The sequence below is a fragment of the Musa acuminata genome, chromosome BXJ1-3, assembly GCF_036884655.1.
Source record: "Musa acuminata AAA Group cultivar baxijiao chromosome BXJ1-3, Cavendish_Baxijiao_AAA, whole genome shotgun sequence".
NCBI lineage: Eukaryota > Viridiplantae > Streptophyta > Magnoliopsida > Zingiberales > Musaceae > Musa > Musa acuminata.
In genome coordinates this window covers 780,265-794,727 of record NC_088329.1, presented here as the reverse complement: position 1 = coordinate 794,727, position 14,463 = coordinate 780,265, and the positions used below count along the sequence as shown (strand labels likewise).

At 41.3% G+C, this 14,463-nt stretch overlaps 3 protein-coding genes across 4 annotated transcripts; 2 read left to right on the top strand and 1 right to left on the bottom strand.

Moving 5' to 3' along the window:
- Nucleotides 1-85: 85 nt before the first annotated feature.
- Nucleotides 86-5,962, top strand: LOC103977242 (short-chain dehydrogenase/reductase SDRA). The gene is made up of 6 exons (XM_009392705.3): nt 86-253; nt 343-459; nt 3,454-3,588; nt 3,661-3,786; nt 4,730-4,831; nt 5,563-5,962. The coding sequence occupies exons 1-6, from the start codon at nt 125-127 to the stop codon at nt 5,710-5,712; spliced, it is 759 nt and encodes a 252-aa protein (XP_009390980.2). The 5' UTR covers nt 86-124; the 3' UTR covers nt 5,713-5,962.
- Nucleotides 5,963-6,751: 789 nt separating this feature from the next.
- Nucleotides 6,752-10,888, top strand: LOC135614820 (upstream activation factor subunit UAF30-like). 2 transcript variants are annotated; one of them, XM_065112590.1, is made up of 3 exons: nt 6,752-7,129; nt 9,593-9,723; nt 10,870-10,888. In XM_065112590.1, the coding sequence occupies exons 1-2, from the start codon at nt 6,947-6,949 to the stop codon at nt 9,719-9,721; spliced, it is 312 nt and encodes a 103-aa protein (XP_064968662.1). In that variant the 5' UTR covers nt 6,752-6,946; the 3' UTR covers nt 9,722-9,723; nt 10,870-10,888. The 2 variants fall into 2 exon arrangements, with proteins under 2 accessions (XP_064968662.1, XP_064968656.1); XM_065112584.1 differs by lacking the exon at nt 10,870-10,888 and having other exon boundaries at nt 9,593-9,866.
- A 136-nt stretch (nt 10,889-11,024) lies between these two features.
- Nucleotides 11,025-12,998, bottom strand: LOC135614811 (cyclin-D3-2-like). The gene is made up of 3 exons (XM_065112564.1): nt 12,185-12,998; nt 11,994-12,109; nt 11,025-11,921 (listed from the first exon to the last, which is right to left on the bottom strand). Exons 1-3 carry the CDS (start codon nt 12,780-12,782, stop codon nt 11,679-11,681), a joined length of 957 nt encoding a protein of 318 aa, XP_064968636.1. The 5' UTR covers nt 12,783-12,998; the 3' UTR covers nt 11,025-11,678.
- Nucleotides 12,999-14,463: the final 1,465 nt, after the last annotated feature.

The following is a 14,463-nucleotide window of genomic DNA, read 5'->3' as shown; positions in this document are numbered from 1 at the left end:
ATATATATATATATAAATATATATAAAGATAAATATAAAAATTACGACTTGGTAGGGACATGCGCAACCTTGGGGTGCATTTATTAGCTTCGCCTGTACCGTATCGAGGCACCACTGGAGCGACATGGATGCGAAGGGGAGATTAGAGGGCAAAGTGGCGATCGTGACGGCCTCCACCCAGGGCATCGGCTTCGCCATCGCCCAGCGCTTGGGCCTCGAAGGCGCTGCCGTCGTCGTCTCCTCCCGGAAGCAGGTCCGCTCCGTCTCCCTTCCTCTCTCTATCTCTCACTAAAGTTTTGGTTCTTGATGGTTATGCGAATCTTGTCTTGGCGGGGCGAGCAGAAGAACGTCGATGAGGCCGTGGAAATGCTCCGTTCGAAGGGGATCGAAGCGATGGGGGTTGTCTGCCATGTCTCCAATCCCCAGCATCGGAAGGATCTCATCGAGAAGACCGTTCAGGTGATGCTCTTCCTCTTCCTCTTGTTCCTCCTCCTCCTTGAATGATCGGAAACCCTAAATAATTTCATTATCGTTTGATTTATCGGGAAAGAGAAAACCTATTTGATTTTACTGGGTTTCTTTTGTTCTTAATCAAGAAATTTGGCTGGAGATGGAAACTATAGTATAATTTCCTTGTTTATCACAAAATAATGCTTTTAAATACCTCCCCTGTGAAGACACCTTGTTTATCACAAAATAATGCTTTTAAATTTCCTTGTTTATCACAATATAATTACCTATTACTGCGTCCTAATGAAGACACCTTGTCAAACGTATGTTAGGTTGACTTGCTGAGTAATTTATATTTAGTCCACATGCAGGAGTCCGGAAATTACAAAAACGCATCTAGAGAAGTAGTGACTTGATATCTTGGAACTTTGTGTCAAAATTAATGATATCCCAGAGGAAAATTCTCAGATCATGAATGGCTGATAGTGAAAAAAAAAGAAAAGAAGCAATACATATAATTATGCTGTCCACATAAATGTTTATTGTCCGTCATGAATGGCTGATATAGTATCATCAGTGGTTGCTTAGACAGAAGTCTATATCCTAGTTTCTTTTGGGAATCCTTGCTAGAATGGTCTCCATTTTCAGGCAGCTGATACTAGTCCTAATAAGTCAATGATGGTCAAGTTGATGCTATTAGAAAGAGTAGTAGGTCGTAGCCGAGGGCAGACCTTGGTACAACAATAAGGTTCCTCCTTTGTGTCTTGGGAGACCAGGGTTTACGTCCTGCAAATATCCTTTCTAAATATTAGAGGTAACACTACGTATATTGACCCTCGCTAGGCCACCTGCATTCGCAAGGTTTATGTTCTTTTAGTAGGAAACAACTGAGAAAAGGGTATGAATCCACTAATTGCAACAACTCATCTAGCTCGGAAGTTCTTGTGTCAAAACTGATGATATACCAGAAGAAAATTCTCAGATCTGATCGATTATAGAACTTGTAGGGGAAAAAGAAAACAAATAATACATATAATTCTGCTGTCTTCAGAAACAAAAGTTAATAAATGCAAGAAGTGTTTGTTATCTGTCATGAATGGCTGGCACAGTATCATTAAGTGGCTGTCCATTCAGAACTGTAATTTTATTTTTTCCTTTCTTTGAGGAATGAGGAATCCTTGTTAGAGTGATCTCCAAGTAAGACAGTTGAAACCAATGTTCATAATTTCGTACCGTATCGAGCTCAGCTTGGTACAGTACTGTCACGAACGGTCGTCGCGCACCCGCAACAACTCCGTTCAACGAACCGTTCGTCGCTCACACCTGCATGTACAGCTGCTTAACAGCATGTTTTCTTATGGTTTTGGGTCATTTTGCTTGTAAATATGTAAGTTCGAACAAGCTGCAGCGTTGCAAAGCGACCGCTCACCGAACCGAGCAAAACAGCCCCAAAACAGCCCAAAACAGCTCCGTTTTCGCGTGCCGCGGGAGGTGAGCGGAGAGCTGCCTCCGCTCACCAAAATGTCAGCCATCTCAGACCCCAGGAACCCCCCGGGTGGCACAGGGCTGGATGGGGCTTCGGTTATATACCGGGCATTGAACACTCTTTCGCAAGTTCGCACATGACCTTTACGGGAACTTGGTGTTGCGTCCGGGACCAGGTGAGCGGCTGTTTGTGGGCTTGCAGCTGTTCGTTCATCCTTGAAAGCCTTGTTTTTCTCCCTCTCCCTCTTTTCTCTTGTGCACACAAGGTGTTCGACGAATTGCTTGTAAAGCTTTCCTTTTCGCGAGACTTCGGGACTTGTCCGTTGCTCGTTCTTTCGATCTAACTCTCTTTCTCTTTTACAGGTCCTTCGGGACCTGCGAGAGGTTACAAAGTGGGCTGATCCTTGCGGAGCAAGATCGCAAGGGCGAAGCGCGACTTAGGCAACGCAAGCTAAGTTCGCGTCTTTGCCGCAAGAGTGACTCGCGACTTAGGCAACGCAAGCTAAGTTCGCATCTTTGGCCGCAAGGGTGCCGCACGCCTTAGGCAATTCCAGCTAAGGTCGTGACAGTACGGTACGAGTATACCGAGCAGTCAGCTGTGGCATACCGCTGTGTGTGTGTGTGTGTGTGTATATATATATATATATATAAAATAATAATAATAATAATAATAATAATAATAATAATAATAAGGTTAAAAAATAAAAAAAGGGCGATGTCGTCTTGTTTCTTCTCCCCGCGAAGCCTCGGCAATGTTGTCGAGGATTCTTCTCCCCGTACGGATTAGGAGAAGTCGCCGACGATGTCGAGGCCTAGTCGTCTCAGACACGGAGGAGGCGACATCTCATCTACGGCGTCCGGCGAGGGAGGGCAGCGACGGATCGGGATCGTCGAGGGAGAGCGGCGTCGGATCTCTAGGTTCTCCCTTTTCTTCTCCCTTAGCTAATACCGCTTGGTAGCGGGCAGTGACGGTCGAAATCGATCGTCACCGACTGATTTCGGATGGCAACGGGGAGGAAACAGCCGCAATCGACGGTACTGTCCGGTAGCGGGCGATATCATTCGAAATTAAAAACCTTGGTTGAAACTATATTGAATCCTAATAAGTCAAGGGACGGTCTAGTTGATGCTTATTAGAAAAAGAAGTAAGACACAGCTGAGAAAAGGGAATAGATTATTTTCAGTCTATATCCTGTTAGAAAACTGATATGTAACTGGAGGTTTATTAAATTGTATTCTTTGATCAAACATCCTGACTCCAGACACAAAATGAGCAAAATGTTTCTCTTCCTTATTATATATACAAGACACCACTGGTCAGTGATCCTTACATTTATAGATTTCTAAATTTGAGGTCACTTTTGGCATTTAAATGAGTAATTTTCCTCATAGGTCTTGATTTCATTGCTGAAGATTTGTTTGTTTGATCTTTCATCATTGATTCTTCTGTGTGGTAATACTTGATCTGGTTTGTCATTCTTTTTAATGATGGATCTTTTGTTTCTACTTTTGTTGCAGAAATATGGCCACATAGATATAGTTGTGTCGAATGCTGCTGCTAATCCAACAGTGGAAAACATTTTAGATACCAAAGAGCCGGTTCTTGATAAACTTTGGGAGATTAATGTGAAGTCTTCAATCCTTATTCTGCAGGTTATGCATATGCTAATGAGGTTTCACTCCTTTAGTCTGATGTTAAAATATTAACTTTTGTTTCTTTTGCAGGATGCTTCATCTTACTTGCGGAAGGGCTCGTCCATCATCCTTATATCTTCAATTGCAGGTTACCTCCCACAAGCATCCATGGCCATGTATGGTGTTACTAAGACTGCTCTTTTTGGGCTTACCAAGGTACTTCTCTATTTCTCATTGTTATTTCCTCTGAGTGACATTTTTCCTACATTATATTGCTGGGGCAGGTCAATAAGATCAACATTACCATTTTTGACTTAATATTAGTCTACTTGATGCCTGTTGTGAAGATGCGTGAGGAATGTTTTACTATCTATGTGTAGTGTGAACAAATTCTTCTACGCACTTGATGTTGAGGAAACTCAACTGTGATATTAGGAAGTTCTTTGACATCTTTTGTGAGACAGTTTGCTGGATTACATCAATTGGAAATCTAGTTGCACTTTCTAGTCTTTCAAAGATAGTACTCCTTTTTCTGGGACCATCCATAAATTGGGAAACTGTTGTCTTTTCTCTTATCTTTTTTTATATACTTGTTTCAATGTATGTGCTTCTGGTTTACTTGCAAGTGTTGGTGACAAGTTATTCATCTTTCATCATTACCTATACTGTTGCCTTTTCATCGTTACCTATACTCTGACATCTACCTTTACAAATCATGTTGGATATGTATCCATTTGTATGATACATTCTTGTTGGCTAGATAATATAAGTAGTGTGTAGTGGGCACACAGTAGAGAATGTTTATGGTTTTAGTTGTACTTAGATGGGCATCGGAAGCAAAAAAATGCCATTCTGAGTTTTTTATGGTTTTAGTGTTTCTGCATATCTGCTGAATAACTTATGCCTGCACTCAAATAAAACATCTATTGATATGTGTAGTATTTTGGAACAAATTAATCTTGTGTGAGAATAATGATTGTGGAAAAAACTTGCATTTCACCCTTGTTATAAATGTCAGGCTACCTGTCTCTTGTGGTTGTATTAAAAACATTACACTTTTTTGTGCAGGATTGCTATAGCATTGGCTAGTAATTCATGTATTACCGCTGGCTTATCCATACCATAGTACATGCTATAACTTTTTTCGAATTTCTTGTAGGCCCTTGCTGCTGAGATGAGTCCAGATACCCGTGTCAACTGTATAGCTCCTGGATTCGTGCCAACGCATTTTGCTGATTTTCTAACAAAAAATGCTGCCATTGTATGCATTCTCTACTTCCTTATTGAGGCTTTGAGAGTGCTTCCTCTAGCCATTTAGTTCATTCACTTCCAAGCTGATTGGATAACAAATAATGTTCCGGTTTAACTTGCATGTTGGGGGAAGGCATTTGAAGCTTGTCTCATACAACATGTCTAACCTTTCTGTTAACCATAGTACAACAGTTCATTGCCTTACCTTGTGGGGCACGGGTCTTGTCTTCCAATTTCATATTCCACCTGCTTCCTAGGGTTCATGTCAGATCATCCAAATGAAAGCATTGGTTATCTAGTAGGATCTCACTGAAACATGAATTTTCTCATGAAATTAAAAGCTACTCATTTTGTGATGACGATTTAAATAATTGTTTATGTAATAGGATCACTCTGAAACATGACTCATCTTGTCCTCATCTTGCAGTAGCTTTCTCATGCAACTAGGTGCTGCCCTTTTTGTCCTATCCATCTATTTTGGGATCTATCTAAAAAAAACGAGTCTTGGTTTTCATCATTTAGTTCATTACTTGCAAGTAATTGACATATCGACCTCACACGTCTTCTGCATGAAAGAAAAGTAGCCCATTTTCATTCAGTTTATTAGGTGCAAGTGATTGACATATCAACCTCTCGTCTTCTGAATGAAAGAAAAGCTTCCCATTTCTTGTCATCATTCAGCATGAAGTCTTGGAGGCTTTGATCTCCTTTTCCTGTTATTAGAACTCTGTTTGTGTGCAGAGGAAGACCATCGAAGATCAAACTCTGCTGAAGAGGCTTGGAACGACGGAAGACATGGCGTCTGCTGCTGCCTTTCTGGCATCTGACGACTCATCCTACGTCACCGGAGAAACACTAGTGGTTGCCGGAGGCATGCCTTCCAGACTATGATCCTTCTCCAAATCCCTGCCTCAAGAGAATGATGAAGATACATCTCACGCACCTTTGTTGAGTCTCAAATATGCTAGGCAGAACAGTAGTAGTCATGCTATCGTAATTTATTCTAGCATCTGGTAGTTGGTGACTTTATTTTCACAACATTCAGAAGAATAAATAAATAAAGGGTCATCTCCATGCACGGTAATATCTATTTGTGTATTATGTTGTATACATTTAAGAGAGATAGATTATCCTTTAATCATGCATATGAATCATGATAGTTGATTTTTAAATCATTTGGTTAATTGAGGATCTCGACATGTCAAGTCAGGAATATAAGGTTATCAATCATTTATAGTCAGATTTACTTTAATTAATAATTTTTATCAATTATAAGACTAAGTATAATTTGATCGTGTATTTATTTATTTATTTATGATTGATTTATTTTTTTATTTTATAGGTCGAAGAAGAAGAATATTTTTTTACAAGCAATAATTGTATAAGAGTATATATAGCATGACCTTACGATAAATGGCATAAGAGTGAAACATGATTGTATTGTATGGGATACACTTAGAAGATTGTATAAGGACCTAATTAAGATAATCCATATACACAACTGTTTAGGAAAAAGCTAAGGAAGAATTGTTTGAACTGTGGACTTAATTGTTTGAATTCTATAAGGACCTAATCAACAAGCTCTCCTCCTGAGAGAAACACTTGAGAACAATCAGATTATCCCTCATATAAACACTGATGAAGATTGATTATAAATAATATTAATTAGTCGGTGCAGAATAGATATGTAATTATTAAAATATCTGAAATATTAAAATTTAAAAGGATATTAATGTGATTTTAGTATTTACTTAGTTGACACTGATATACAACTACGAAGATTAATATACCATTGAATAAAACTTGTGTTTTGTAAGGATATTATATATACGCATTTTCGTGTCTTGTGTCGTAGATCCATGCACGAATCTCAAAGCTTTATGCACGCACATTGTCGGATGGATTTACTGTGATGCGTGTTCGTATCTGACTGTATCGTTCCCCTCCCCGACGCGGCCGCCGCCTCCTTTTGCTGTCTTCCTCCGCCTCTCTTCGGTCGATCTCCTTCCCACGCTCGCTTGGCTCCGACGCCGCTGGCAGTTGCCTCGGATTGGTCGCTAGGTCAATTGAATTGGAGGTCGAGAGAGGCCACTACGTGGTCGAAGCATTTAGGGATTTAGAAGCGATGGTGGTGGGGCAGCAGGCGAGGAAGGCGATGCTGGGCGAGTGTCCGAAGAAGGTGGCACGGCTGATCGACCTGGTCAACCTGCCGTCCAACCTCAGGGAGTTCGCCGGTGGCCAATCCCAGATGGCTCATCTCAGCTTCTTCATCCGCGTCTGGTCACATATCAAGACCCACAACCTACAGGTATCTTCCACCACCAGCTTCCCTTCACCATTAGATAACGTGTCCTTTACGGCTTTGTTTAATCTCCAAGGTTAGTTTTGAAAGGTTATGCTGAGATTGTAATAGTCTGCATACACCTTTCTTTTTCTTTTTTTCCAGTTATTTTATAATAATTTGTTTTTTTATTATAACGGACGGACTACCTAATTTAGGCTATTGGCACCCAAGAAAGAAAAAACGATTTTTTTTTGTTTATTTTCTATGTCTTTCGGCCTCACTGTATGCAGTCTGCATGAATTAGCTACTGCTCTAATTGATTGATTCCAAATATATAAAATATGAACGTAAATTCACATAAAAATAATAAATTCTTGCAATACCACCGGGAAAATGATGCATTTTGATCCTTAAGGAATGCATGCAGTGAATAAAATCTGTATTGATGATGATGCAAGTAATAATTTTTTTGTGGCACTGCATAGAAGAAATGATGTGTCTTTAACATGAATGTAATGCATTTGGTGATATTAGCCTGTGTTTAACTGATTCAGTAATGAACCATCGAGTGATTCTGACGATGTGGTAGTTCAGGAAGGAAGGGTATGGAATACCGAATGCTCTCAATAAGCATGTACATGCAAAGATCTTAGTGAAACTGTCAATCTACGAACTAGAAGACTAAACAGGGTAATATAGATAATCTTATTGCAGTGAAAAAAGATCACAAGCCAAAGCTCATCCTTTTTGTGCCTGAATGTACTCTATAATAATCCAATAACAACAGATAATTGCTGAAAATAAAATGAAAAATAACTTTTAAACAGTTTGTTATTGCTGCTATTCCATACTTTACCGAATTTGTTGCTCTTGGTGACTACTCCTTTATGGACTGTTGGCTGGTTCGAATAAGCTGGTCGCCAAATATTGCTTAACCACCTCAAGTCCAACGTGAACTGGATCTGTTTGGCACTCCCAACAGCTAGGTGACCCAATCTTGATTGGCATAAGAGGGTGCTGCTGCCCTTGCTGGTTTCTTTTCTGTAGTTGGAATGCTTTTCCAAGATTCATCGGTCTCTAAATCTCTACCGGATAGTGATAAGACACCTATACTCTAGTTTGTAGTGCTTATAATAATTTTTGCAAATGCTGAAAATCTTCTTCAATCCCTTCCAAGCAGGACAGTGCTGTCCCATCTCTTACCAACTTGGTTGTGTGCATCTGAAGGTGCAACCTTTCATTACTGGACTGGCATAAGTTATAGCAGCACCTAGAGAACTACTGTAGTCCAAACAGGGTTGGGCAGCTCCATGTTTTAGCTGAACACGGGCACATCTTGGTTGGCTGTTTTGGTTGAATCCCAGATATGATATGGTTTAATGTGGCTCTGTGACAGTTATCATAATAATTACCTTGTTTTTATAACATCATTTAATTACTTTTATTTGGATCAATGAGTTCCATTATAACCTTCACAATTTTAGTCATCTAAGATCCAGCTTTAATGATGGATGCAAAGTTTTTTTTTTTTTTTATTTAGAATGTAGTGCCACCCTTGGTAAATGCAGCTTCTTCTTTTTGAATTACATGGCATTCTCTTGTTCCAGTTTGGAACATTCAATATGCGTGCGAAAAAGGCTGAACAAAGATTTGATCCATGTGATTTTTACAGTCCGATATTTGTGTCTGACTTTTTTGCTTTTTCAATTTATTCATAATTCTTTTGTTATTTATTAAATATAAGGATAATTCAAAAAACAAAGAGAAGACATCTGGTAACATTCCTTTCTTTTTTTCTCCATGTCTTATGGCATCAGTAAATGCAGATTGTTTGAATACTATTTCTGTACTTGATTTATACCAGAAATCTATGAGGAGGTGAACATTAAAATTCACATGGAGTTGAAAGAAATTTTTTATGGTATAAAAGGATGTTGTATGTTTAACTTGAGGGAATGAAATTGTAGCTATGTGATTCAGTATGAATTGTCAAGGGCTGATGATGTCATGGTTCAGCATGGATGTCTATAATATGGATTACCAAATTCTTTCCATGCTTCAGTTAGAAGAATGTGCACAAAAGAAATTTAGTGAACATCCTAAATTGATGCAGACTTTGCCAAGTTTGGATTCATGCTATTTTATTTATCATCATGATCATTGTAATGAAAATTTGTCTTAACATCATCTTGATCTCCTTTCTTTAATATAATATTTGTTATAATTTTGACAGGTTTACTCATGTAAAATTCACTGTCAGCGTGTTAATGCACAGTTTTTTCCTTCTACTAAGAATGTAATGCTATCATTAGTTTTAGAGTTTATTATGATCATTATTACATATTATATTTTGAACACAAAATCTTTACTTTGTTGCATCAGTTTTGTTTTTGTTTATAAGAAAACTCTCTGTTGTATTTATAAGAACTCAATATGCACATGAGAAGGCTGAGCAGATATTGACGGAAAATGCTTATGGTTTTGCAGGATCCAAACAATAAGAACTTAGTCAATTGCGATGACAAGTTGAAGAGCATATTGTTGGGCAAAACTCAAGTAGAGCTGTCCAAACTTCCAATGCTAATCAATCTTCATTTCCCGAAACCATCAAAGTGATTGTGAGTTTCCAGATCATGTAGTTCAAATCTCTGCTTTGAGAAATATATCATGTTTTAGCCTGCCAAGCATCTCAGCTGGGTAATGAACCATCTGAAACATTTTGTTAGCATAAACACGCAATCCATTCTATTAAGATTACTTAGCAGATGTTTTTGACTAACAACCTGTCAGCCAAATGCGAATACAAACAGTGGTATGCTGCGGGAAAATAGTGGTCTGAGTTGGTACCAGTGGGGCCTTTTATAGTGTCTTCCAACAGCCCTACCAGGAAAACTTTGAATCTCCTACTTGCTTCTCAGCTTAAGATTGAAAGCATAGTCATTGGAGAGCAATCATTATTCTCTCCATGAGTCATGCAAAGCATGCAACTGCCCCCGGACTAGGATTGAAAGACCTATATGCATACAAAGTGCTTGTGCAGAACCTCCATAGTGGTAGGGTCATCTCTGTCACCTGTCTTCCCACAATTCTTCTACATTCATTACCCAACCCATCATGAGAGAGAGAGAGAGAGAGAGAGAGAGAGAGAGAGAGAGAGATGGCTTAACCTTCTTAAGGCTTCATCCGGCTCTGCTGATGTTGGTTGGTACTTGCTTTTAGGAACTTGTCAAGCCATCAAAACTTAGATATGGAGTTTAGGAATGGAAGATGAGATCCTATATGTTCATATGTTTCTTTTCTTCTAATTGTATTGGTGGTGACAACTGTCATGTTCTTGTTCCTCAAGCATGGAGGACTGAGTCAAAAGATGGAGTTGGGCATCATGTTATTCGACAATAATTGTCATAGAGGTAGAGGTTGATCTTTTGATGCTGCCTCTGTGGGCAAAAAAGAACCCCACCTCGAGAAAAAGATGATTCTGAAACGTAAAGAAAAGCTGGAACAGTGCTCTGGATTCAAAGACCAGTTCACAGTTCCAAACCGCTTTGGACTTTTAGGGAACCATTTCCCTCTTTCGATTCATTTTCTTTCTCGTCTTCTTCTCAGCTTTGATCAAACTGTGTGCAACGACTATGTCTTCTTGTTTCCTCTGCGTACGCAGTTACTGTGTTGCAATCATGTGGTATATCTCCACCTAAATCTCTGCAACTCTAATTTGTTTACTTGTCAGTAGTAGCACTAATAGAACCGATTGGTTTCATCAGGTCCATTTTAATCTCCCTACTTTTGAGCCTCTGAGGTTGATGGTACTGTCAGGCCATGTTCATTATGATGCCTCATGACGATATCATTTAGTTCAAGTAAAGATTGCGGCCCCAAATCCACCATTTAATCTTGACAATCTAATGATGATTTGCTCCGGTTCCAAGGAGGCATTTGTGTGTTGACTGCTGCAAAGCTCCGCTCAGTCCATTGCAGACTCTTCTACTACGGAGGAAAAGATGGTTTCAGTTGGTGGGCTTTGCCCATCCCACTCCTCTTCACGGTAAGTCCCAAAGAGAAGAAAACAAAAGGAGCACAGTAGTCTCTCTCTCTCTCTCTCTCTCTTTGCTTGAGTCCTTTGGCCTTTTTATTATTTGCTCGAGGAATGACCTGTAATGGAATAAAGGAAGCTTTTCTGCTTAAACCAGGTCTCTTAGATTGAGAGGAAAAGTTGGAGAAAAGCACTGTCGTTAAGAGGGAGGACTAAGGTGCTTTAGTTGTATTAGGTGGTGTGGATTCAAGAGTCTTTGGAGTGCTGAGACGGGCTTCGACGTTGGGTTTCTTCGTGGAGAGAGAGAGAGAGAGAGAGCAAAGCATTGATGAGAACTGGGCCAAGAGAACTAGTAGCTATCCGAACAGTAGGAAAGAGGAGCACTGCTACAGTTGGGAATTGGAAAAGAACAATGCCACCCATCTCTTCTTCTTCTTCTTCTCCATAGCTACCACCTCAAAAGCCAACTAAAATTGCTCCCAGGAACTCAGAGCAATGGCAGAGATGGAAGGCACAGATGATACTTGTACTCCAACAGAATCAACACCTTCCTCTCTCACTGCCATTGATCTGCTTCTGGAGAGGATGTGCCGCGGGTGATGGCGGCCGCATCGCCTGGGAGTCGCTTGAGCTCTCGCTGCCGAAGCAGGAGCCGACCACCCCAATGGGGCTCGGTGGCGATGAACAGTAGTGGAAAACGGAAGACGAATGCTTGCGCTTGTGTCCGGTAATGGCGGCGCTCGCTGATTCCAGCATTAGCTGATGGCATTCTTCCACTTTTGCCTGTAGAGCAGTTGAGTCTACCCTTAAACAGAGTGCAGTCGGTAATAAGACATAGTGGCAAAAAGGACCAACCATTGGGACGTTGAGGAGGGAGATGAGGCAGTGGCTTTCTTGAGCCGCCACCGCGGACGCTTGGAGTAGTGCCGCCGCTGCCCAGACCGATGAAGGAAACTGAACCCATCTCCAATCTTCGCCAAATAAACAGAGAATTCAGGAAATGGTGCGAAAGGGAATGAAAAGGACGCATTTTGAGGTTAACTCACCAGCTATTGCCGACAGGAGAGCCGCTTCACACCTCCGAGCCGTGGCAATGCCGGTGGCGGCGGAGGGATCGGTGTTGGCGTTCTTATCCTTAGAACGGAGGCGGGGGAGTAGGTGGTGGATGAATGAGAGGGGGGTGACGGGATTCATCCTCCAGCGGAGGGCGGCGAGAACCAGAAGCTCCATCCGCCTTATGGTCCTCGGCTCGAACACGTACTTCCCCTCCTCTGCTTGGAGATCGAGCAGGAGAGGGACGCGCGTCTCCTCCACCTTTGCCGCCAGGGAGAGGCAAGCGACGGCCGCAAGACGCCCCATCCATGGCTTGTCGTCTTGGAGCCGGAGCCCACCGCCCGCGGCGCGGGAGAGGAAGCAGCGGTCGAGGTAGTTCACGGCGAGGACCGCCGTGAGGGGGGAGAAGGCGTGGCGCGCCGCAGCGCGCGACACCCACTCCACCGCATCCTTCCTCGCCGACCGGAGGTAGCAGCCGCCGCCATCGTCACTGGCGAGCTCGAGCTCGAGCGAGGACTCCCCTTCCTTGGCCGCGAGAGAACGAAGCACCTCCACCCAATCGTCCTCGGCAAGCGGCAGCACTGCTTCCATTTGCTCCTCTTCTTCTTCTGCTAACACCAAGCTTTCTTCTCGGCTATCTTCTATAGCTAGTCGTAGGAGGAGGGGGAGACGGTGCTCCTCTTCTCCATTCCACTCAGGTTTTCTCCCTCTTCTCCTCCATGGAGAGGTTGAGGTTTCATTACACCATCCGCTGCCGTTTTATTCATTCATTCCATGTTTTGCCATCGCTTGCCTGCCTTCTTTCTTTAGTCTCTTCGTTTTCTTTTATTTATAGGGGCTCGTTTTTGGCAACATGTGTTTGCTTTCAAGTGTTATTGCCAAAAACAAAACACGAACTTTTGTTTGTTCCGTTGATATCCGACTTATAGGTTTGAAAGTTTCAAATCTGACACAATCGATCATCGGGAGTGACAACCAATCTTTCGAGAGCAATTAAGTGTCGATAAAGGATCATCCGCTCTCAGTAACATGAGAGGAACATCTCATGTGTTCTTGCTCAAGTAAATCCCTAGTCGGGGTCATTTGGATTGAGAGAAAGAGTTTTCCGGAAGAATCCGATTAGAACGAGACTCAAGTAGATTCTGTATGAGTCTGATAGTACCATACCTGGTATATAATTTTTGGGATATTAGATGGATAAGAGACTATAGATATATGATAACTAAGGAAGACATGTCTAATGGATTGGATTCCCCTATATCGTTTGGAGACTACGACGTAATAGCCTAGTACGTCTGTAGTCAATGAGTCGAGTAAATTATTATGAAGATAATAATTCATTGAACCAGAAGAAGTTCTGATAGGTATGACTTATGACCAGCTCGATATTGAGCCTAAAGGGTCACACATATACGGTAGGTACTACAACGAGTAGAGGTTCAGATATGAGATATCCATTGGAGCTCTTATCTTATTGGATATCTAATAAGTCATTGAATTATTGGATCTTATGGATGAGATCCAATAAGAGCCAATAAGAGATTATTGGATAGAGACCTATTATTTATAAGAGGTCTCTATAAATAGGAGGGAACCAAAGGGCCATAGGCTAGACCTTTTTTGGCTACCACCTCCTATACTCATCTCTTCCTCTTCTCCTCAATCGATAGCCCTAGATTAGGGCGTGTGAACAACAAAAAGGGTCAACCCCTTCTTGATCGTGTAGTGCGCATGGAAAGGTAGTTCGTGTAGCAATTTGAGAAGTGTCTTCACCGCATCTTCCGTGTGGATCACCACTAAAGAGGAGGACAATTTATCTTCTTCATCCTCTCGCATAGATTTATAGGTTTTCAGGGTTATATAATCTCCCTAGGTAATATATATATATATATATATATATATATATATATATATATATATATTTCAATTTTACGGTTTTACCTTCTTCATCTTCTGGAAATTTAGGATTTTTATTTTTTGTCATTCTGCTGTACATGTGATGCTGCCTTAGGTTTTCTAATAAGGAGGAGAAGAACCAAGGCTCTAAGTAGTAGAGGAGGGTAATGGCCTCCTACAAGGAATCTGAGGGGTCCCAATGTAGCCTCTGGTGCTCTAGCTAAGCTGCATACGAGTTCGAGTACCAAATCGCCATTAATCACTTCAAGGTGAGGTATCCTGAGACCCTTATATGGAGCTTCCCTCAGACGTCAAAGTACTTACACCCACAGAGGTCCCATTCGATAATCACCTAGCATCTCCTCTAGCTCTGCCT

What these genes read in the sequence shown, in the direction of transcription:
- LOC135614811 (XM_065112564.1), bottom strand. Translation starts at nt 12,782, where the DNA reads ATGGAAGCAGTGCTGCCGCTTGCCGAGGACGATTGGGTGGAGGTGCTT. An exon ending in TCTCCTGTCGGCAATAGCTG is followed by an intron (nt 12,110 to 12,184) that starts GTGAGTTAACCT and finishes TATTTGGCGAAG; the next exon opens with ATTGGAGATGGGTTCAGTTT. An exon ending in CCCTCCTCAACGTCCCAATG is followed by an intron (nt 11,922 to 11,993) that starts GTTGGTCCTTTT and finishes ACTGCTCTACAG; the next exon opens with GCAAAAGTGGAAGAATGCCA.
- LOC103977242 (XM_009392705.3), top strand. Translation starts at nt 125, where the DNA reads ATGGATGCGAAGGGGAGATTAGAGGGCAAAGTGGCGATCGTGACGGCC. An exon ending in TCGTCTCCTCCCGGAAGCAG is followed by an intron (nt 254 to 342) that starts GTCCGCTCCGTC and finishes CGGGGCGAGCAG; the next exon opens with AAGAACGTCGATGAGGCCGT. An exon ending in TAACAAAAAATGCTGCCATT is followed by an intron (nt 4,832 to 5,562) that starts GTATGCATTCTC and finishes GTTTGTGTGCAG; the next exon opens with AGGAAGACCATCGAAGATCA.
- LOC135614820 (XM_065112590.1), top strand. Translation starts at nt 6,947, where the DNA reads ATGGTGGTGGGGCAGCAGGCGAGGAAGGCGATGCTGGGCGAGTGTCCG. An exon ending in TCAAGACCCACAACCTACAG is followed by an intron (nt 7,130 to 9,592) that starts GTATCTTCCACC and finishes ATGGTTTTGCAG; the next exon opens with GATCCAAACAATAAGAACTT.